General features: G+C 40.3%; 1 protein-coding gene across 2 annotated transcripts in view; it reads right to left on the reverse strand.

Annotated features, from left to right (window-relative positions):
• Positions 1-24,226, reverse strand: part of CYP7B1 (cytochrome P450 family 7 subfamily B member 1) — a 319,348-nt gene that overhangs the window by 11,910 nt on the left and 283,212 nt on the right. For both annotated transcript variants that reach the window (XM_089685329.1, XM_089685328.1), the window contains exon 5: positions 14,150-14,328. In XM_089685329.1, the coding sequence (XP_089541455.1) occupies positions 14,150-14,328 (179 nt within the window). The remainder of the gene's footprint in view (positions 1-14,149; positions 14,329-24,226) is intronic.

The following is a 24,226-nucleotide window of genomic DNA, read 5'->3' on the forward strand; positions in this document are numbered from 1 at the left end:
CGGCACCAACAATTTGCCCTATTTGAAGCTCAGTACGGTGTGGGGTCCCCCCTCCATCCCTACCAAGCCCTTTGTGTCTGGTATGGATTTTGGGGCACATCTGTTATTGCGCTCGCTTGTCCCCCCCCCTTTCCTGAGCTGCCTGGCTGCATGCTCGGATAAAGGTCTGGAATGGATCTTGGGGGGGGGGGGTGGCCCATGCCATTTTTTTATAATTATAAATTTATAATTTTTTTAATGCCCTTTCTATTCAGCTGAGCTGCAATATGTAGGTGGGGTGTTGTGTGGGTGTAGCTTGAGTGTAGGCAGAGACACAGGGGGCACCATTATCTCTTATTGCCCGGGGGCCCCATGAGTTGTCAGTCCGCCCCTGGACCTCAGATACCTACTTTAGTTGTGAAACGGAAATTGGCACTTATTTCCATGTTTTCTGGCTCTGCCCGGCTATACAACACTTTTGGAGTGGTGTGGTGAATACCATTAATGTGGTGGGCAACCTTTCTCTTCAATTGGACCCCGCCATATGGTTACTGGATCTTCTGGAGGGTATAGTGCCTACTAAACATAAACAATATTTTGTGTTTTATTCTGCTTCCTATGCACATAGAGAAATCCTTTTGCATTGGAGGTCTCTCCCCCCCCCCCATTGTGCGTGGCTGGAAAGTGGCAATTAATGGAACCCTTCATTTGTACAAATTAACCTATGCTAGTAGGAACTGCCCAAACAAGTTAATTATGATCTGGTGTTGCTGGGTCGATGCACAGGGTGATGTTGTTTAAGCTTTATCATTCTTCAGCTTTTCTTCCTTTTGGTTTTGGACTGTGGGTCTTCTAACAGATTACACCAACTACCTTATTTTCTTTTCATTTCTCCCCCATGTACCCCCCTTTTTTTCTCTCAGCCTTTCCCCACACCATTGGGCATGTTTTACCACTTTGTGTGGGTACCATACTCTGATGTCATATTGTGTGTTGTGCTCAATACTTCTTTTTGTGAACTTGAGATACCATTGTTGTTGTTTTTGCTAACTCTCTGCATGCTGTATATGCACTTTCATACTTTTATACCTGATTGTATACCTTGCAGTCTTTAATAAAAAACTTTTACTGGAAAAAAAATTTGACAAATTTACAGGACCCTTCCCCATTCTCCATCCTGGCATATCCTATTGTATGCTTGCAGTTGCCAGTAGGAAGGATAGCAGAGAAGCTGGCAGGATTACAGGGGTGGGGGCACACAGGGGGCCTGGGCAGGGGGACAATTACTGGAACATATTCCTCGTATGGCTCTCTCTGCAGCAGATGAAAGCCAGTGAGAGGGAGAGCAGAAGAAGCCAGCCTTCCGCTGCTGCAGAGAGAGCCATAGGGATCAGTTCCAGTAACCCCCCCCCCCCACAGCACCTATCACCCTCCCTGTGCACCATATGTTTCCCCCTGCGGCCCAGGCTGCCCTGTGTGCCACGGGATGGAGAGGAGAAGAAGACAGCTTTTAGCCGATCACCCTCCCAGCTTACATTTGTTCACACAATTGCCTGGGCTCCCCTTCTAGCCTGAGCCCCATACAGGGGGACTGGTGGTACCACATTATCCATGGCCTTGTTTATCACCATACAGCAATTTTCCAAGTGCCTCTTGCTAAAGCCAGCAAGGTATAAGCCCAATCATTAAAATCTCATATAAGTTCTAACATGATAATGGAATTTAAAATATAATTTTTAATATTTTTTACATCATGGAAGTATTAAAAGGTATTATTTTAACACAATCTACAGCTTTTTTTCAAATAATACCTGGTGACACATGGTCATTGTTAAGGCATTTTCTGTTATAGGTTGACAATGCTCTGTCTTTGTCTCACAGTTGTTCTGTAGAGTTTATACCCTATTACATTCTCCACTAATCAAAACTACAAGTGGACATGCCACCAGACCTTACACAGATGTATTCCACTGTTGCCACCACAAGGTAACCTGCCCTGAGAAAAAGCATGCAGACTAACAACAATGGTTGAAAAAAGGACAAACCTATACAGTCCATTCAAGTAATATCAAGGCAGGCTCTTGCACTACATAGTCAATGGTAGCTCTTAAGGCAATGTACAATCTTATTGTATAGCATATGGTGAGCAGATAAACACATTTTGAAACAATGTGCCTTTAATTTACAGACTGTCACCAAGAAAATACACATCTACAGAAAAATACATAGCCACTTGGCAAGTACACTCAGGCAGCTGTATTATCATATTCCACTGGTTCCAGTTAACGGACTGCAGTATTAGGAACATTCTAGGCTGACAGATGGTTAATAATTTAGTATATATTCCTTTTCGCTGAAAACAGTGATAAATATAGTTGATTACACAGTACATATATGTTAAAAGGTTAATTCTAAATCATGAATTTATAATTACATGCAAAACAGATTATATTATTTGTGCAATTACAAAATCACCTATAAGGAAAACAGAGATTAAAGACTTCCAAAATGCAATGTTTTATGTGAACCATTTGATGAAAATCATAATCCTGGTTAATTATGAGAGCAGATATGATTAGGAGCACAAATAGATTTGTGCATCTTAAAATAACAGGAGAAATACTGTATCTATAATATGTGTGTAACTGGAGAACCTTTAAAGATAGAATCCTCTTTGATGGCATTTGATACAGACTCCAAAGGTGAGGTTTATAGTGATAGCAAAGGAAACCTGCCATTTTTGAAAAAAATACAGTACATGTGCAAAGGATTTTAAAAAAAAGCAAAGCTTTGGCACAATTGGATGTCTGACACATCCACAAGTCTACTTCACCAAGAGTGAATATTACTGATTTAGTAAATCACTTCCCCAAGCACCAATGGTCAATATGAAGACAGCTCCAAGTGGGGTCTAGACTTATCTATTTGCTTTTGGCATTTCAGGGCAAAAATAATTTCTAGAATGTATGTGTGTTCTACAGTTCACATTTGCCATTCATTCATCCCATAAAAGAAGTGTCAGGCTGGAATGGAAGATGCCACCAACACTAATAATTGGAAGAGGCAAAAGAAAAGATCCAATGAATTTCCCAACTTGTTGAAGTAAGCCATCAGTGGTCATTGATATGTTATAAGATTCATTCATCTTTTCATGTTACATGACTTGCTCATCTTTTCAGTCACAGCAGGATGAGAAGTCTTAGATGGTAATGTTCATATACTACAGGAGTAGACTTTTCTTTTTTAGAGGGGGGCTTGTCTCCCATGTAAGAGGTACCTCCATCTCTGCAGCTCATTGGAACTGGCAATGTGTTTCCTCTTATTTCAGTACCATGGGGTCAGAAACTTGCCATGTTTCATAGAGCCCAGGCACTGGAAATCTTTTACTGCCACAGGGGCCATATGCACCTCCCCATCCTCATCTTACACATTTGGTTGCCTAAAGTGGTTTTAAAGGTTGAAGGCTTTTTTACTTTAATGCATTCTATGCATTAAGGTAAAAAACATTTTGAGTGTAGCCCCCCCCCCCAGTCCTGTGTTATACTTACCTGAGCCTGATCTTGATCCAGACAGGTGCATGAGAGCAGTGGCTCTCTCTCCTCTCTCTCCCTCTTCATAGACTGAGAGCCATTGGCTCCCACTGCTGTCAGTCATAGGCAGGCCCGCACTGGCCATAGGGTTCACCGGGCATTTGCCCAGTGGGCCAGGGCCACCGGGATAAGGGGGCGGCCAGGCGGCACAGAGTAACCAGACCATGCATTTCTTGGTGCCCTTGTGTGCCACCCAGCCACCCCTCCTATCCATCCCCTGCTGCCGTGGGCTCCCCCCGCAGCCGCCCCCCCACATCTCCTACAGTGCTGCGGGGGATCTGTCAGCATATTCTGTCTCCAGTGCTGACAGTTCACCGCCCACCACAGACGGGAGAGGAGACAGCTTCCCCTTCTCCTTTTCCTTTATCTGCCCGATCAACACTCCCTGGCAGCCTTGTGTCTTTTCTCCCCCCTTCTTTCTCTCTCTTTCTTTCTTCCTTCACTGCCTCCTGTTTCTCTTTTTCTTTCTATACTTCTCTCTTTCTTTTTTTATCTCCTGCTTCTCTCCCTCTCGCCCTTCTTTTCCTTTCTTTTTTTCCCTCATTCTCCTCCTTCCTTCCTTTTTTCTCTCCCTTCTTCCTTCCTTTTTTCTCTCCCTCCTTCCTGCTTTCCCTCCTTCCTTCCGCCTCATTCTTCTTTCTTCCTTCCCTCTTTCCTTTATCTCTCTCTCTTTTTCCTTCTCTCCTACAAAAAAGTTAAAATATAATAAAATATAAAGTTGTAAAAAATTAAATGAAAACCTACTGATACTACTGGCGGAACTACCAGTGTCGCAAAGGTCACTCTTGTGTTCCACCTGCAGGCTCCAAGGAAATTGCTTGGGGCTGCTCAGTCCAAAATGCCCAGGCATAATTTTTGTGCCGGCCTGGGCATAGGCAATGAAGAGGGATTGGGAACGGGGCTGAGCTGTGAGGCTCAGGAGCGAGCCTACGTGAGTGCCCCATAGCAAGCAGCTATGCTATGAAGGCACTCAGCAGGGGGAGGAGCCAAGAGCACTAGCAGAGAAACCGAGAAGAGGAGAAGAGGATCAGGACTGCTCTGTGCAAAATCATTGAACAGAGCAGGTAAGTATAACATGTTTTTTATTAAAAAAAAAAAAAATTACAATCACTTTAATTTAAATTCTTTGCTAAGCAGAATCTCTTCAATACAAACAAGGATGTACACCCAACATTAAATGTTAAACAGTTCTCCGTTAAGAGAAAACAAGTGTCCTTACAGTCTTTTATTTTCAATACACTCTTTACTTGGACAGTATGAAGAGACAGTGCTAATTGGAAAATCCTATTCCAAACTCTTGAATGTTATAAAAATCAATAAAGTGCAATCTAACCACTCTGTACCAAAATAACAGCTCTAAGGGTATATCTATATAACACATACAGTGCTAAGTGTAGTGCAACAAACAACTATATAAAAATTCATACACTAAAAATAAATGTGCAAAAATCCATATGCAAGTATCTGAAAACTCATACATATGTAACTCATTACAGTGCCAAGTGCTGTGCAAACCCTACCCTACGCGTAGGTTTGGATGTGACGTCACCACACACATTGCGTTTGCGCTCACAGCTTGGAGTCTCTGGAGGTGACACTGTTCATGATCTAACATGCCTACTTGTGTCAGTGGAGACACATGATAAATGTTTGCTTTTTATAATTAAATATTTTAAAATGGTTTTACACTATGGGAGACTCCTCTCTCTTCCCTCTTGTTGCTTATGAGTCTTTGCATATGGAACAATCCTCTTGAGTGATTGCTGGATGGAAGCTGAGAATTGTGATTCTTAAAATGGTGTGCGCTAACTGCTGGTTTAAAACTTTACCAGCATTAGGCTCTGGTGAGTTTATCCAGTACTTAATGTGATGGAGAGCACCTTATTTTTGGTGATTAAGAGAAGAATACGAGGATTATCTGTGTGGATATGTGGGACTTTCTGTGAGATTTGGACTTGATTTGTTTTTCACTATTAACTTTCACAGGATATTTATATTGTATTGATGCATTAAATCTTGCACGTTTTGTATGTACTTGTATATGGATTTTTGCACATTTATTTCTAGTATATGAATTTTTATATAGTTGCTGCACTACACTTAGTAGTTTATGTGTTATATAGATGTACCCTCAGAGCTATTATTTGGGTACAGCGTGGTTAGATTGCACTTTACTGATTTTATTTAACATCCAAGAGTTTGGAATTGGATTTTCCAATTAGCGCTGTCTCTTCATACTGTCTTTTTGCATTGATATATTTATATCATTGTTAGATAGCCGCTGTTTGATCAGTTAGTATAATATCACAGACTGTGGTGCAGTTCAAGCTTTTCTTTGTACTCTTTACTTGGAGGAAACAATCCCTTGCCCTCATTGGGGGTAGCAGCACTCAAAGGGGAGGCAAACTCCCTGATATTCATATTTCTTTTGGCGCTGTTGTCTCTCTACAAGAAGAGTTCGTCCTCAACATGATCCTCAACCACTCTAGACCCCTCCCACACCTCTCTCTCTCTCTCTCTCTCTATATATATATATATATATATATACACACCAATCTAGGCCTGCTGAGTGACGAAAGCACTCCCAGGGTAATATTTGGGACAGGACCTTCTCTTAAAGGGCCCTACTCCCTGAACAAATTAAATGTTTCTGTGTTCACATTACATACCCATTCATTGGCAGTGGAAATGCAAAAGCAAACTTGTTTTTAACATGCACATAATTGGATGACTGAAGTTAACACAACTTCATTGAATTTGCTAAGCTCAGTGAACAATTACTTTGCTAACTGAACAGGCTGTACTCCTTTAGTAAATCAATATCATTGACTCTGAGCCTTGGTCCAACTAAAGCCTTCTCCTCATTTCTCTCAGGTCAAGTCCAGCTGGTTTTAAAAGTTCCAACATTTACAATGTGGTAACAAAGTTATAGGAATTAACACATTAGATCAGATCACATTTTGCAGAGAATCTAGACAACATTTTTCACGAAGCATTGTTTTGCTTTTTCAGTATACTCAATTAGTTACTTAAATACCCATCTTCCTTAGTATCATACTCTGCAAGTTACCCTACCTTAGCAAACACACCATTCACCTAAAAAAATTAGCATCTACAAACCTTTCTAGTTTTGTTCATATTAAAAACATGAGAGATATGTATGAGAACTCAATGACGTCCATTTTTTCTATGGTTTTCCAGGCAAAAAAATAAAAAAAACACAAGCCAACCACCGCAGAAAGGATTTTAAGAAATGCATTCTTCTCCATGGTGAGGAGAAAGGGGATCCAATTTACAAACCCTTTTTTGGCATAATAGGAAATGAAAATAAAGACTGCTCTGGCAAATAATGTATGCATTATACCTTATGGAATGGATCCACAAAAAATCATTAAGAAAGAAGTACTTGGAAATACAATAGTCAGCTATTTAGACTAAGTAACATGTACTGTATCTACAGAATCTGTAGATACAGATGTAATTATTGCATTTGTTTGCCCTAAAATTCACTTTAGTGTGTTTTTACTGAAAGTTTGAGTTTCTTAGACTTTTGCGGTAATATCGTGTGACATACAAAATTGGAACTACTGTTATTTTATTCTCTATGGTGTCTGCTCTCAGAAAATATATAATTGTGTAATCTCCAGGCCTAAAATGGATTTTTAAATACGTGTAAGGTCATGCACTTGGGGGCTAAGAATATGCTTGCATCATACATACTAGGGGGAGTAAAACTGGGGAATCAATGGTGGAGAAGGATCTGGCTCTTCTGGTAGACCATAAACTTAATAATGGCATGCAATGCCAAGCTGCGGTTTTCAAAGCGAGCAAAACCCTTTCTTTTATTAAAAGAGGTAAAACCTCCAGAGAGAGATATATCATTTTACCCCTGTACTAATCATTAGTAATACCTCATCTGGAATATGCAGTTCAGTGTTGGGCACCAAGTCACAAAAAGGATATCGGGGAACTGGAGAAAGTGCAGAGAAGGGCAACCAAACTGACAAGAGGCATGGAGGAGCTCAGCTATGAGGACAGATTTGAGAAACTGAATTTATTGTCTCTTGAGAAGAGGAGATTAAGGGGGGATATGATCAACATGTATAAATACATCAGTGGTTCATATAGTGAACTCGGTGTAGAGCTATTCACCCTGAGGTCATCACAGAGGACAAGGGGGCACTCTACGTCTGAAGGAAAGAGATTTAATCTCCAAATACTTAAAGGTTTCTTCACAGTAAGAGCTGTGAAAATGTGGAACAGACTCCCTCAAGAACTGGTTCTGGCCAGCTCAGAAGATTGTTTTAAAAAAGGCCTGGATTATTTCCCAAATGCACATAATATAACTGGATACAAATATTTATAGATAAAGTTGATCCAGGGAATATCAGATTGCCACTCGGGGGATCAGGATGGAATTTTCACCTGCAGGAGCAAATTGGATCATGCGTTGCTGAGGTTTATTTGCCTTCCTCTGGATCAACTGCTGGTATAGGATTGTGCATATAGGACTGTAGAAATTGTTTATTTTTTCCTTTTTATTGATTGAACTAGATGGACATGTGTTTTTTTTCAACCAGACTATGTAACACAGGGGTGTCAAACTGACAGACCTGCAACTGTTGCAAAACTACAAGTGCCATCATGCCTCTGCCTGTAGGAGTCATGTTTGTAACTGTCAGCCTTGCAAATGCCTCATGCAACTTGTAGTTCAGCAACAGCTGGAGGGCCACCAGTTTGACACCTGTGATTAACATATTTGCAAACACTGTCTGTGCTTGACATGCACAGGCAGCCCAGAAGAATAGCATGAATGAAGTCACACCATGTGCAAATGCACTATGAATGATAGGACATGTAGTCCCATAAAGATGCAGAAGCTTGGGAAGCTGCACAGAAGAAGCTGGAGGCTGTGCCAGCAATATTATAGGGAATGTCGGTGATTGCTGCAAATGCTTTTAATATTCCATACATGTGCAGTGGACAGATTGTCAATAGTTTGTATTGTATTTAAGGTGGAACCTTTAGTGTTACTTTAAGACAGTCCATTGAAATGAATGTGCTGGCAATGCACCAAAAGTTTAAAAAAATGGACATGCACCATTTTTTGTAAATTAAACGCAACATAATGCATGGTAATGTGTTACTGTGCATTGTGGTTTACTGAAAGCATATGCATTGGAACTGGATTGCCCTAGTTCACTGGGATGCCATTAAAGATGAATAGCACCACAAAACTCTAGTCACAAGGCACTGCAGGGGAAAATGTGTAAAACTTAAATAATAGTAAACGAGTCCAGTGTTTATGAACATAAAAAACACACACCGCTCTGTGATCCAGCAGCAGTCCTCTTCCTGGTAGAGTGATGTCCAGAGTTATCCAGCCCACTTCCTGTGAGCCTAGGCCAATATGAACATACCCTCTGAAGGGCATTATATCAATCTGGGCTCACAGTACTCCTGGGCAAAAGAGGGCTCAACACATCATTACATATTTGTCTCCAAGCCATTTTTTTCACTGCTGATCACTCATAAATTGGCAGTATGAATTTAAAATGTAAAAACATTTTTACATCGATTCATTTTGCTCTACAACACTGTAATTGCATTCCACATGCTAAAATATTGCTTCAAAGGCAGATCTCTATTTGAATATTCTCTAATTAACACTGGGAACATTGGTTTGAAAAATAATGTTATATTTTCTTTTAAATAAGAACAAAATCTCAGCATGCAATTCCTTGACCTACTTGAGATTTCTGTTCAGAGCCAACTACTCTCTCTACTCCAACCAATCAGAGATCAGTTTAATGAGTGGTCAGTTATGTGTTACACATTCCTCCCCCTCCTTCCACTATCAGATGTCAGTAAATATCGTGCCAATTTCATCACTGTTTCACAGAACCAGAAAGAACTCAATGAAAGATGATAGCAGATGGTTATGTAATCTGCCTATTACTGTAGAACATTTCCCAAAATCTTGTAGTTTGTCTCCCTGAAAGGTGTCCATGCAAATGTGAATAACATATCCATGAACATCCTCAGTGACTATAATGAATGTCGCTCTATACATACTCTTATGATTTGTTCAGTATGTATGATTTTTATCAGAAAAAAAACCCAGCAAACATAAGCAGCAGTAGAGTTGTAGTGACAGATGTATGAATCTTGATAAGCTTCTTTCTTACATTTGTTTCAGATTTTACTGGAAGCAAAGTTTAATCACCTAGTGTAGTAGAGTGTTCATATGCACAGCTAGAAGTTGATTTGTTGCCAATTTGTTATTATTGTCAGTTATGTATTTTTTTTATATAAGTGAAATCTAAACTGTTATTTTAACTTGCTATATGTTGAAGTTGAACTCCAGGCAAACAGTTAAATACGCAGATAAAATATATATATGAAAGCTATTTTATCTGCCAAATGATTTATATTTCTTTCCATCTAGTCCTGAGATTGGTAAGCATCTGCCACACACAGCACACTCCTATGTGGCAGGGCAGGAGACCTATTTTTTTCCTCAATTCTATTTAAGCAACACGTACAAGTTTTGACCCTCCCCAGCCTGTGACTGGACAGTGAAAGGAGCAACAGACTAGTCAGCTCATCTCTCTGTCACTCTATTCTCTCCACCTATCAGTATGCTCTTTTCACATAACTGAGAGGATCCTTTTGCTTCTTCTTTTTTTCCCAGTATGAGCTCTTCTGCACCAGAACTGAAAGAGGATGATACCAAGTCATATAAAGGTAATTATACTGTTTATGTAAAAAAATGTGAAGGTGTATTAAATAGATTCTAAACAATATTTTTTTAATTATTAAAAATAATAAACGTCATACTTACCTGCTCTGTGCAATGGTTGTAAACAGAGCAGACCCGATCCTCCTCTTCCTGGGTGCCACACCAGCATTCCTGGCTCCTTCCCCCTGCTGAGTGCCTCCATAGCAATCTGCTTGCTATGGGAGTGCTCATGCAGGCTCGCTCCTGAGCCACGCTTTGTGTGTCCATTGACACAGAGTGTGGCTCGGTCCCGTCCCTGTTCCCTCCTCTTTAGCTGTGATTGATAGCAGCGGGAGCTAATGACTCCTGCTGTTGCCTCCATTTTTTAGTGACGATAAAGAGAGCCTAGAGAGCTGTTGCAGTTGTGCACAGTGCTGGATTAAGATTGGGTTCAGGTAAGTATAAGGTGGCCTCATTGGGGAGCTGCACAGAGAAGGATTTTTACCTTAATGCATAGAATGCATTAAGGTAAAAAAACCCTTGTACCTTTAGAACCACTTTAACGATCAGAGTGCTGCATTCATTTGCATAAGCACATGCACTGCTTTACAGACAACATCCTATTCAACATAAGGTGACATTATCTCTATTGCCCTGCATGTAATTAGTGTAGTCAAATGAAAGGGATCCTTTCCCAAGAGAAACACGGAGGCTGCCATTGCTGACATCCTTTATAAAGTGCTAGCTGTCATGGTCACCCACTGGCCTTAATGCTTAGGCTGAACAAGAATACAGATGAGGACTTGTGACTTTACTCTGAATTTTCCATTGTGCATACATGTTCTGAGACAGTAAATCAGCGAGTTCTGAAGTCAGAGGGTCAACATGACAGCCAGGCAATTTGAATTTTCAAAAGGAGGACAGCAATGATTGTCCTCATATTCTTAGAAAAGGTTAAATTTAATAATGTCTACCCCTCACCTCACCCCTTCAGTTTCCACCCACATCGCTAGCCTACTAAGCGACATATCGACTTGGATGTCACTCCACTTCCTCAAACTCAACCTCTCCAAAACTGAGCCCCTAGTATTCCCCCCTGCCCGCGCCACCCCCACTGACTTCACCATAAATATTGCTAACACCATCCTCAGTCTATCCCCTCACGCCAGGGTACTAGGTGTAATCCTAGACTCCCATCTGTCCTTCCAGCCCCAAATCCAATCGCTGACAAAATCATGTAGACTTCACCTCCGCAACATCTACAGGATACGACCGTTCCTAACCCCGGAAACCACTAAGCAACTTATTCACTCCCTTGTCATATCACGCCTCGACTACTGTAACTCCCTCCTCATTGGCCTACCTCATCATAGACTATCCCCCCTCCAGTCTATCATGAACGCTGCTGCCAGACTCATCCACCTCACTAGCCATTCTGTAACCGCCTCCCCTCTCTGCCAATCCCTCCACTGGCTCCCAGTTGTCCAACGGATAAAATTTAAAACTCTAACAATGACATATAAAGCCATCCACAACACTGCCCCAACTTACATACCGATCTTATGGCTAAATATCACCCAAACCGTACACTCTGCTATTCACAAGACCTCTTACTCTCTAGCTCCCTCATCTCCTCCTCCCATGCTCATCTCCAAGACTTCTCCAGGGCGTCACCCATCCTCTGGAACTCCCTACCCCAATCTATCAGATTTTCACCTACTCTACTTGCCTTTCGGCGATCACTGAAAAACTTTCTCTTCAGGGAAGACTATCCCGCCCTCTGCTAATTCTGGAATCCGCTACTCTTCCAACCACTCAATCCCCCACAGTGACCACCTACTGTACCATTCACCCCGCCCTCCTAGATTCTAAGCTCCAAGGAGCAGGGCCCTCAAATCCCTCTTGTATTGAACTGTATTGTTACTGTATTGTCTCCCACTATAATGTAAAGCGCTGAGCAAACCGTTGGCGCTATATAAATCCTGTATAATAATAATAATGTAATGTATGCAGTGGAGGGGCATTTCATGGGTTTTTCTGGCTCCACATGAGCAACAAATGTAATACTTCTGGATATGCCACTACAAGTGAAGAGAAAGACGTTTGACTTTGCATTGAATTTCTGTCAATCCAAATAACATGAATAATATTTTTCATACCAATCAACTCCTTTCTCAAATATACTTGAAAAAGGAGGCCACATCCTCTGAACTGCATTGTATCCATGCCAACCCAACGTTCCTTCCTGGAACACGGCACCACACAGAGCCATTGCTAGTCTCTTCTCCTGGCTCCAACATATGCAATAATGCTGCAAGTGTGGCTGAGTGCTCGCTCTTCATTTCCCCCAAACACACACTGGGACAAGTGGAGGATTTCAGACCACAAATAGAGTCACAGGCTGGTGTCTGGATATTCAGTCTTGTGTAGATAGATTACCACATTGGATGGCTTCTGGTCTTTGTGTGATGCTCATGTCTATTGGGATCATGTGAGCACAATTCATTTAGGTTTTTACATGTATTCATTAAATGTTTTATTGCACTGGGGTTGTGCTTCCCTTGTTTTTCTTGTTTTTGCAGTTACTAGGTCACGTTTGTTTATCTCTACAAAGAACAGCCATGATTCATATTTTGATAAATATTACGATAATAATTCCACTTAGCAATTTTTGCCATGGAATTCAATGGTATATTGAGGTATTGGGCAAATTTCAGCAGGTACAGTAATATTTTTACTTCAAAAGATTTAAACATATGTAAGACACGATTATGAAAATTTACAGTAGATAGCATTATTCGTCTAAATCTGGAAATATTCTTTGATGGCAACATATAACAATAATGGATTGATTCAGTTAGTGAAATCTAGATGTCAGGCTGTGATGAGCCACATGAATCTCAGATACATAGGAATTAAATGGTGTCATACATTTCCCAAAAAAATAAAAATAAAAAAATAAGAGGACACTTTGCAGCTATAGGAAGAAAACGTTGGTTAGCTTCACATGCTGCCTGCAATGGTGACTTATGTAATGCCTGCTGGGACATTCTGTGGAACATAAGTGGATAAGTAGTAATTTGTAAAATGGGGGATGTCCTGTAAAAAAGGACAATTAGCAACTATGCCAATATATCTTCTTAACTACTGACTGATTACCACTACCTAATGCTGTGTGCTCTGCTTTAAGTGCCCAAAAATCCAAAACTTTTCAATAAAACTGGAAAGGCACCCAGCAGTGTCTACAAAGCTCCATGTAAACTATTATGATAATATAACACGGAAGCTGTATCTAACATTATTGTCTGTACCAGTAAAAGCTCCCAAATATATCATAATTTATTTTCAAAATTAAAAATGTTATTTCATAATATGAAATATATTTTCATGCTTTAACATCTTTCCCCCATTACCATAGAAGTATTTAAATAATTTCTCTAAATCATTTGTAAAACCCAACTAGCAATGTTTCAGCAATGGCAAAGGGGTTTGGATGTTTTGAGGGCACATAAATGTTGGTCATTACTTACAGTTTAAGCCACCACCTATTACTTCTATAGCTATAAAATGATCTAGTGGCACAGACAGCACAAATTTAGCCTCAAGTTTATGTTATTCAATGTGCAACTGTCATTCTTCTTGAAAGGACCAGCATTCTATTTCATCAATTTTTTTTTCTCTTTTACTTCAAGCCACAAGGCCTTTCACCTGCAGGGCCTACAATACAAAAAGCTGTGATGGAAAGTAGGCTTATTACTTCCAGAAGAAAGAATAGCATTAGCAAAACGAATGCACAGAAACTACGCTGTGCCAGGAGAATGATGACGAGAATGATGACAAGCTCAGAAGGAATTTTTACCTCGGGATCTTCAAAAATCTCGGGGTCTTTGTGCAGAGTTGGAGGGTAGAGGGCCACAATATCACCTTTCCTGAGATTCACTGTCTGGTCAACATCAAGTTCCAACTGAAAATCCTCCTGGACTACCCGGATGTTCATGGATGCAGAGCACAAGCGCAGGGATTCATTGATAGCACTAGCTGAGAAAAAAGAAAAGTAGAACTGTGTTGCAATTATGATTTACTTAAAGAACTTATTGCTATTGCCTAGACAACTCCAGTGGACTCATTAACACAAGTGCATGTTTTGCACAGAAAGTATCAATATACAGCAAACATTTCAATCCTATAAAAAGGTCTCCAATTACCTCTTATATGTTACAATATACAGCGGTCTTGACACTGGCAGTTCTTGAGATGATAAACAAAATAATATTTACCTAGCTTGGAGTATTTTAACCACTTGTCCTCCTGAGAATTTACCCCCCTTCCTGACCAGGCCATTTTTTGTCTTACGGTGCTGTATTACTTTAACTGACAATTGCACGGTCATGCAACGTTGCAGCCAAATGAAATTTACGTCCTTTTTTTCCCACAAATTGAGTTTCTTTCAGTGGTATTTGATTGCCTGTGCGTGTTTTATTTTTTGTGCTATAAAAAAAAAAAAGATCAACAATTTTGATAAAAAACAATATTTTGGACTTTTTGCTATTAAACATGTCTAGTAAAAAAAATTTAAAAATCAAACTTCGTCATAAATGTAGGCCAAAATGTATTCTGCTACACATCTTTGCTAAAAAAGAAAATACCAATACATGTAAATTAATTGGTTTACGTGAAAGTTATAGCGTTTACAAATGGCGGTATATATACTGGGATTTTTTTGTTTACTAGTAATGGCGGCAATCAGCAACTTATAGCGGGACTGCAGCAGACATTCTGACACTGAGGGTTATTGACTTGGTGTCACTGACATCCCCAGTGACACCAATACAGTGAACAGTGCTTAAAAAAGCACTGACACTGTATTAATGGCACTGGGCAGGAAGGGGTTAACATGAGGGGTGATCAAAGGGTTAATTGTGTGCTGGGAGTGTTCTACTAGGGAGCGGTGTCAGTGTGCTTCACTGTAATCACTGAGCTGACAGGGAGGAGAACTGTTAGTAAACAAAACAGTTCTCCTACCCATCAGAGATCCTCAGAAATCACTGGGCGCCGGCGAGTAATCACCGGCCAGGACTCGGTAATTGACAGCCGCAGCCGGGAATAAAAAAAATAACCTATATACATGATTTTGCACACTTGTGCCGCCCTGTAGCAGAAATACTGTCGGGAAGCGGTTAAAGGAGAACTCAAGGAAGAACAAAAACTTTATACATTTGGTAGATTTAAAGGAGAAATACAGCAAAAGCTCATTTTGCTGTACTTCTCCTTTGATGTCACAGAGCCAGTCCAGGCTGGGGAAGGATCGCAACAATATGGTTGGGATCCACCTAGGAGCCTGGACAGTACCTCGCTCAGCCTTTCGGTTAGTCACTGAAAGCCTGAGCCAGCCGCTCCCTCTCCTTCACAGCCCAGTGCTCCAGTGAGCATTGGGGGAGAGGGGGCAGAGCAGACAGCGGTGACTGACAACCAAGCTTCTGAGGGTTTTATAGAGCAAAAATTTATATCAAGCATTCCTGTATTATCCAAACATGGCATCCAGAAACAAACCATATTTATCACTGAATATTGTCAAGAGATCTTTTTTAGCTGCACTGCAGGCCTACATTTTCCATGATTTTCTGATAGAATAAGAAGGGTGTTCTTAGTAAAACCATTATGGGGGTCGATCATATTTTTTATCCATGATTATTTGGCTCTAGGTTTTCAATTTATAGAATTCATGCTGTAATGAATTTCAGTACTTGCATCGTTCCATTATATATTGGTGGCCGTATAAATATTAAAGTACTTTATAACCTTTAGAGTTTATGTTAAAGCAAAGCTGTCATATAAATCAAAAAAAACAAAGCATCCCCCGGCCTTGTGCTACCCACCATCCAGTAGCTAGACTTACCCTTAGCACTCCTCCTCTACTGCTTTAGGCCACCCTAATTCTGGGACTTCTGGGTGATAAGCCCACTGCTTCCCCATAATGCTTTGCTCAGGGTTCAATTATGTCACATGAGAACAAAGGGGTTTACCACAGATACCAATTCTCAGCATTCAAGAGGTTTACCTCTATACTAGAGGTTTTCCAATTACCAGCAAGGCTCAGTTTCAAGCTTTATGAGACGCTTGCTTTCATTTTAGCTTAAGGGTGAAGATAAGATGAAAGGAAAAACAGTATATTGTAATAGGCACATATTCTGAATTGTGACTTTCATATTTTTACATGATTGCTTTTTCATGGCTTTGTTATTATATTAAATATAGATATTTGCAGATTACCCACTAGAGGGAGCTCTGTAAATCACCACAATTACTCAACCACTCTGCTTAAATGGTAACTCCACTTTCATGGGAAAAAATGAGCATTTTAATTTTAATTAAATGTCATTAAAAAATTACCTTTCCTTATCTTAGTCAAAAGATGAAACAACAAACCAGCTAAATCCAGAGATTCCTCAGCAGTACTTTTTTCTCTTGCTAGATGTCTCCACTCTGATGGGCAATATCATCCAAATCATTAACTCTGAATCCAGATCATCCAGGACCTGCCCTGGCCTGAGACTGGACAGTGAAAGGAGAAACAGCACAGTGATAAGCTCCAAATCACTCTGTTTTTCTCTTCCTATCAGCAAGCTGCTTGTCATCACATGCAGTGGTAGGTTTTTTTTGTACTGCTTCTTCCACTTGCACACCAGCCCTCCTCTAAAGAGACTTCAATTGGCTGATATCATGTCATGTTCTGGTATCCACATTATTTGTATTAAAAAAAAAAATGTAATGCTGTATAAAGGCTTATGGAGCTACTTTAATGTATGTTGTTTATGCATGCCTAGAGCTCAGCTTTAAAGTGATTGTTTAATGCATTGTCAACATGTAGAAAGGGTACTGTTAGATGGACTAGTACTGTAGATTTGGATGGACTGTACACAAGTAACTAACACATGAAAGTGGTTGTAAAGGCTTTTTTTTTTAAACAACAAATGTGTTATACCAATGGAATTGCACACAGTGGCCCCAATCTTCCTCTTCTGGGGCCCCCCATTCTGGCTCCTTTTCTCCTGCTCTTTTTGGTGTGCCACCATAATAAACCGCTTCCTATAATGGCACACCTGTGAGCTCGATCCAGAGCTGTGCTGCTTGCGTCCATAGACACAGATATCACTGCTCGACCCCAAAAACCAATGGCTTCCACTGCTCTCAGCCAAGCCTGTGGCTGAGAGCGGTGGGAGCCATTGGCTATTGGGGCCAAATGCATTAAAGTAAAAAAAGTTTAGGCTTTAGAACCACTTGAGATATTTTCAAGTTAAAGGGTAAATTTTGGGGTGAGAGAAAAGGGTTAATTTTGCTTTTTGTACGATACTTTAATGTGTCAGGTTTGCTTCATTACGTGGTATTGATCTGGTATTTATCTAATTGACTGCACCCAAAGCAACTCTAAGGTCACTGTAGAGGAAATTAACATACCATTCTGGAATCCAAAAGTATAAGATGGTGCTACAGTCAAGTAGAAAATAGTATATGTAATGGGGTCGATTTACTAAAACTGGAGAGTGCAAAATCTGGTGCAGCGCTGCACAGAAACCAATCAGCTTCCAGTTTTTTTTTGTCAAAGCTTAACTGAACAAGCTGAAGCTAGAAGCTGATTGGATACCATCCACCAGATTTTGCACTCTCTATTTTTAGTAAATCAGCTCCAATATCTATTGGTCAGAACTACAGTATTGCCTGACACCAGATAGCAAGATACATTGCTAGCTCTATTACTATGGCACAGGCCTTAGCTGAATATAAAGTGGATGTTGAAAGCTGTGGGACCCTGTAATCATTTATTCATGGGACAATATTTTTTGTTGTTCCCTCTGTTTCCAGGAATTATTTGTGCAAGGCAAAAATGTATTTACACACACAAACAGCATGTTGTAGACTGATCTAGAAGCCGAATGTCCTTGTGTTCCCAGTGGCCTTCACCTTTTGCTCCTAGCACGACAGATTTTATGGGTAATTTCCAGCAATTTATCCTGGCAGTTTGAGGAGAAATCCCAATGGGAACGGTATGAATAATTTGCATAAATCATTGTGATTGCAGGCATATCAGCATGTAGCTGCTGTCTAAATCTGCATCTCTCTTTTTGTAATCAAATCTGACTTCTTCTCCACCAGCTTATATTGGGGCCATAATGGGCCTTGATCTCTCCTAATAATGAGCTTTTAGAACAGTATCAAGCAAATAAAGCCATTTTCACAAAAAACTGCTAGAGAGCGGGATGTGATTTAAGATAATAAATAAAAGCAACATGTTCACGAAGCATTCTGCACTCCTTTAACCAAAAGGTTAGACACTAGATTCCCAACATACAGGAGGCATCTGAAAAAGATAATAACAAATGCTCTTTCAGTAAAAATTAAATCTGCTGCAGCATGCATAGCAAATAAAGTGGCCTTGGATGCTTTCTTGCAGGAGGTTTTTCCTTAAGCGTGCATTTGTCTAAAGAAATGAGGCTGCGGTCAGCTATGTGTGGCCAGCGCTGTGATTCAATGTGACGTACAGTGAGTCTGTGCATATTCTTTTGGACTGCCTTCGTTACTATAATCAGGCAGAGTCAAATCGGCTTGTTGGTGACGAAGCCAGGGAACAACTCTGGTTCCAGAATATGGCCTCTACTGCGGATAGCCACAAGGCACCTGACACGATAAATTTCAACTGGCAGCGCTCTGGCAACAAAAAACTTTACACGGTACAAATGAGTGGTCCAGCCTCCACTTTTCTGCTGTCTGCCATACTAAAAATATGAAGATGATAATGCAATCAGAGTCTATGTTTAGAAATGGTAGCTGACATATGCAGCAACACTATTTACCCGAGGTGGGGGCTTTGAAGAAAAGAAATAATAAAAAGAGATATAGGTTATATTTTTATGTACGAACCAGCTACTGCTGCAAAATAGCTGGTTCGCATTTTTATATCTGGGGTAATGTGGTCTCATCGTATTGGTTGACATGCTTCCAGGGATTGTGGCAGTCTGTGCCCAGCGCAGTATCACAGATGACAATTGGGTAAGCATATCTTATGCAGAAGTTAATCACAATAATAGAGCACAAAGTGTGGCTTAGCAGTCAGATCGTAAATGACAAATCTGTTTCACCTTCCAGTACCAGTTATGTGCAGAAGACGAGCTTGGCTGTAGCTTTGAGCAATCATGCCGATAATTATTAGCTGACAACAGTAATGAGTCACATTATGATCACCAAAGGACAGAGGGACTTATTTAGGTCTGTCAACCAATGCAAAATATAAAATAAAAATACAGAACAGAAAAAAAATACGGAAGGGGCATTGTACGAACACCGCAAAAATATGAGACAATGTGCATTGAAAAGGATCACAATAAACCTGCAGCCTCGGCTTGCACTTTTCATAGTTCAGCAGACACAGGCAAGTGCTACTAACAGACCAGCTGGGTAGCTTGGGAAGCCTTCCATTCTGCACCATGAGGTACAGTAAATTATCCTGTTGCAGTACAGCAACATCTGTTTCTGCGCTAGTGCCGAACAAACAAGGCAATTTTAAAAATACCTAGGGATAGCAAGGCAGCAAAAGAACATAACCCTTAGCCCTGACACCCCATCCAACACATTTCATTGCTCAAACAAAAATAATGGACAGTATGTGTGATATGTTACATTAGTTTTTTTTTTTGTAGAAATAGAAGTAAAGAGTTGTATTGAGTAAGATCTGTTTAGAAGCAGGAAATCACGGTTAAAAATCATTTCCAGATGTAGTCTGCTGAAAAGGTCTGCTTGGGGTACTGTCTTGGAGGATTAGAACATACTATAGTCCCATAAAGTTTTATTTAGTAAAATAGGGTTGTAAACACTTTTTCGTTGCATTTTAAATATATTTAAAATAATAATTAAAAGAGATAATGGGCCTTTTTTAACTGAAAGCTTACACTGCTAGCAAAGGTAAATTATGTAAATCCAGTTTGCCTGGGCATTAGGCCTCTTGAACACTGCAGCTGCTAAATTGGATCAGTTGGGAGTTTTTTCCTGAAGCCCCTGAACTCTCCTCTATGGTATCCTATGTGTCCATGAACAGTACACATAGTCGTTTAGAGGAGTTTACAGGAAGCTGAATGTAATGGAATTTCTCAGAAAGCACAAAAACTGCATTCAGGACAAGAGTTTACCGGCATTAAAACGTCAAACGCGTCTAAAAGCTCATAAACAAGTCTAAACGTGCATAAACACAACTAAATGCTAGGAGCGTATAACACTTCAGCATTTATTCATTTTAATGCCCACAATTAAAATTCTGGTAAATTAAATAATCTCCCAAACACCAAATGCTTCTAAACTTTGCTAAACTCACCTAAACTGGTTTGAAAAATGTCAGGAGAAACAGTGTTTACATGAAGCGTTATTACTATTGGTGGTGTTTGTTGTGGAATGTGGGATATAGAATATATTGGGGTAGGTGATACCTGGTAATAAATTCCAAACACAATTTTTTTTTTTTTTTTTTAGATATGGATAGAGTGGTGAGGGGTTAGAACCCATGTCAGGCTTTTGTTGTTGTCTGTGACACCGTTAGGGAAATTTACTGTAATCTTCCTGATCACCATTGTCAATGGAAATGAAAAATGAGGATAAATCTAAAATTTTGATTTGCTACAAGAACAGGAATAGGAGGGAAATTCTTCCAATGGGAACAGTTGTTCTTGTCAGTGCCAGATTTATAAGGGGCAAAAGGAACAATTGCCCTGAGCCCTCCTGACAGAGGGGGCACTAGACTTCCTTTATAAAGCAATGTAAAATTATAAAATTAGTTTTATTTAAAAAAAATAAAAAAATAAAGTGTGTGTGTGTGGGTGTCAGATAAAGGAACAGCTTAAGTGTCTTACACCAAGTGCAGTAGGGAAGTCAACTCCTAACCAATGAGTTTTTGCCGTGTCCTGAATCCTTTGACAAGACTTCCCACAAGTGATTTTCTGTTTTTCAAACCTTTCAGCCTATTGATCCATATATGCCACCTCCTGTGCGCCTGTCAACGCCGTCCAATAAGCAAAAACAGAGAGGACTTGCCATAATGCTCAGAAAGATTTTACAGAGAAATATTGTAGTGGGATGCATGACTTGCAGTTCTAATTACCTGTGTAATGTGTATTCTTACAGTCAATAGAATTGAGACAAGTGTCTTCTTCGGAACCTAACTTAAATTTTTTTTAGAACAAATGTGGTTTATCATTGTGGTTTGTCATTTCAGTTAACTTTATTATTTGTCATGTAATTTAATTTCTATGTTGAGGGGCCCCCGAATTTGAAGTGCCCTGGGCCCCCCAAGGTCTAAATCCAGCACCAGTTCCCATGACAACTGTCTATAAGGTATCACATTTAAAGATATTCTCTCACTTCCTGTTGGTCTACAGCAGGGGTTAAAATTTCAAGTCCAGACCTACCAGCCGGTCACAAAACTTACTCTCCACCAGTTGCCCCACCCAACCTTGCCCAGGTCCGCCCCAACCCCACCCCTGGCCTGCCCCAAACCCCACCCCTGGCCTGCCCCCCAGCCCTGCCCCCAACCACGCCCCCTAAAGCTTATGAAATTACATTTTTCTTTAGAATAAAGAGTCCAAAATATAAAACTGTACACAGTAATGTATATCCCACCTCCCCTGTATTCCATTATAGTGACATGACATGTATACAGTAATCATTACTGTATACGTCATCACTATAATGGAGTACAGGGGAGCTGGGACATACATTACTGTATACATGTCATATCACTATAATGGAGTACAGGGGAGCTGGGATATACATTACTGTATACATGTCATATCACTATAATGGAGTACAGGGGAGCTGGGATATACATTACTGTATACATATCATATCACTATAATGGAGTACAGGGGAGCTGGGATATACATTACTGAGTAATGTATATCCCAGTTCCCCTGTACTCCATTATAGTGATACGACATGTTGTATACAGTGCTTACTGTCCCCCCGAGTTCCCCGCGGCAGTGGAGAGGGTGTCTCCTCTCAGCGGAGGAGAGCGGACCTCTCCTGCACCTATCCCCTCAGCGGCGGTGCCGCAGAAGCCAGAAACCGGAAGTTGTAAACCAGAATTTGGCTTCACAATGAGGCTTGGAGCACAGGTGCAGTCGCTCCATGCTTCATCTGGGCTCGCGGCTCGCCACAGAGGAATTTCTCCTTGCATTTGGCAAGCAGGAGAGCGGCTTTTTCAAGCCCTGGTCTACAGGAAAGGAAATGAAGAAAAATCTCTCTAATGAGATACAAATGACAAAAAAAAAGAAAAAACTGACAGCGATTTCAACTTGGCTTTAGATATACTTTACAGTTAATGTGTATGCTTTAAAATGTGTAAGCCCTAACTAAATGAGATTTCCTTTGCTAAAGCACTGTGTATTAAAAATCCTCACCTTTTTTAAACCCTTTTTCATCTTTTGTTGCATCTCAGTGCTGCTAATAAACTGCAGCCCTTTTGCAGCTCTCAGGCCAGGTTTTTTGATGGTGACAATATTGGATCATGCTTGCCTAAACTGCGCTGAAGTGGCCAGTTGCAGTTTCCATTAGAAGTTCTTGACATAGAGTGACAAATCAAGAGCACAATTGGGAGACAGGGACAGAGCGTTGTCACCTATAACAGAAAGTGTCTGAACAAGGACCATCATTGTAGTATCATCAGATACAGGTATTATTTTAATAGAATTTGTAGATGTCAAATTATTGAAACCGACTTTTAATTATGTTATTGTGTAAAAGTTCACCATTTCCCATAAAATACACTATGCTGTCTATGGCTCCCAGTGTGTTAGAATATGCTGTGAAGTTCTCAAATAATGTCCCTAGGTTTGATGTCTTACCAGTGGGCCATAATTGATATTTCTAAAGCCTGCCACTAAAACTCTTACCAAAGTGATCAGCCAAATCCTGCCCAAGTTTCGGAACACTCCACATATCAGACACACGCTCCCAGCACCACATGATTTTTTGTTTTTGCATTCTAAACCCATGCATGCACAATATGATTTCCATACTCTATGACAACAGCAACTAAGGATGAGAACACTGTGCTGGCTTGGAAGATGGAACCAAGTTCACTCTTGTGATGACGGGAGTGATTGTCTAATGCTTGGAACGTTTTGAACTTGCGCAGAATGCAGCTGATCAGTTCAGTGGAGTTTTTGTGGCAGGCTTTGGAGATGTTGGTCATGCCCTACTGGTAAGGCATTAAAACTTAGGACACTATTTGAAAACTATGCATAATATTCTTTACAGCTTATATGAGATTTGGGTGACTGGGTTTACTTATAATTGAGTGAACCTCAAAGCATGGACTAGCTAAAAGCTGCCAAAATATGAATATAACATAGAATATGTTAAAAATGCATTTTTTATACTAAAGAACGGTTTGCTATTATTTTACAATAAATATATTGGTCAAACATTGAATTTTTCTAATTTATAATGTGGTACACCTATATGCAACAAAAACATGCAGCCTGCATTCAAACAAGATCATTTGTTTTAGGAGTTATTCCTTTTTTATTTGCAAATTTTAGGATAAGCTTGCCACTAAATTTGTTCACGACAGAAGCAGAGATTCCCACGGATTTATCAAAAGCATAGAACCACATTATGGGGTTACATACTAAAACTGGGGGTGCAAAATCTGGTGCAATTCTGTAAAGAAACCAATTAGGGTCCAGGTTTTATAGTCAAAGCCTAACTCCTTGGTGCGGAGCGCACGTAAATATGTGGCCTCCCGGTGGCCGTGCCTTGGGACTGTGGGGCCGCATATTTGAGTACCCAATGTAAACAAAACTGCTGAGTGCGCCCCCTGTGCACTCCCAGCACATTTACTGGTGCATTTGGGAGCTTTCTGATCATGTGACCACTGTGAAAGAAAGAGGAAAGA

The sequence above is a fragment of the Staurois parvus genome, unplaced genomic scaffold, assembly GCF_062004578.1.
Source record: "Staurois parvus isolate SC_StPar_1 unplaced genomic scaffold, SC_StPar_1.0 ptg000371l, whole genome shotgun sequence".
Taxonomy (NCBI): Eukaryota; Metazoa; Chordata; class Amphibia; order Anura; family Ranidae; genus Staurois; species Staurois parvus.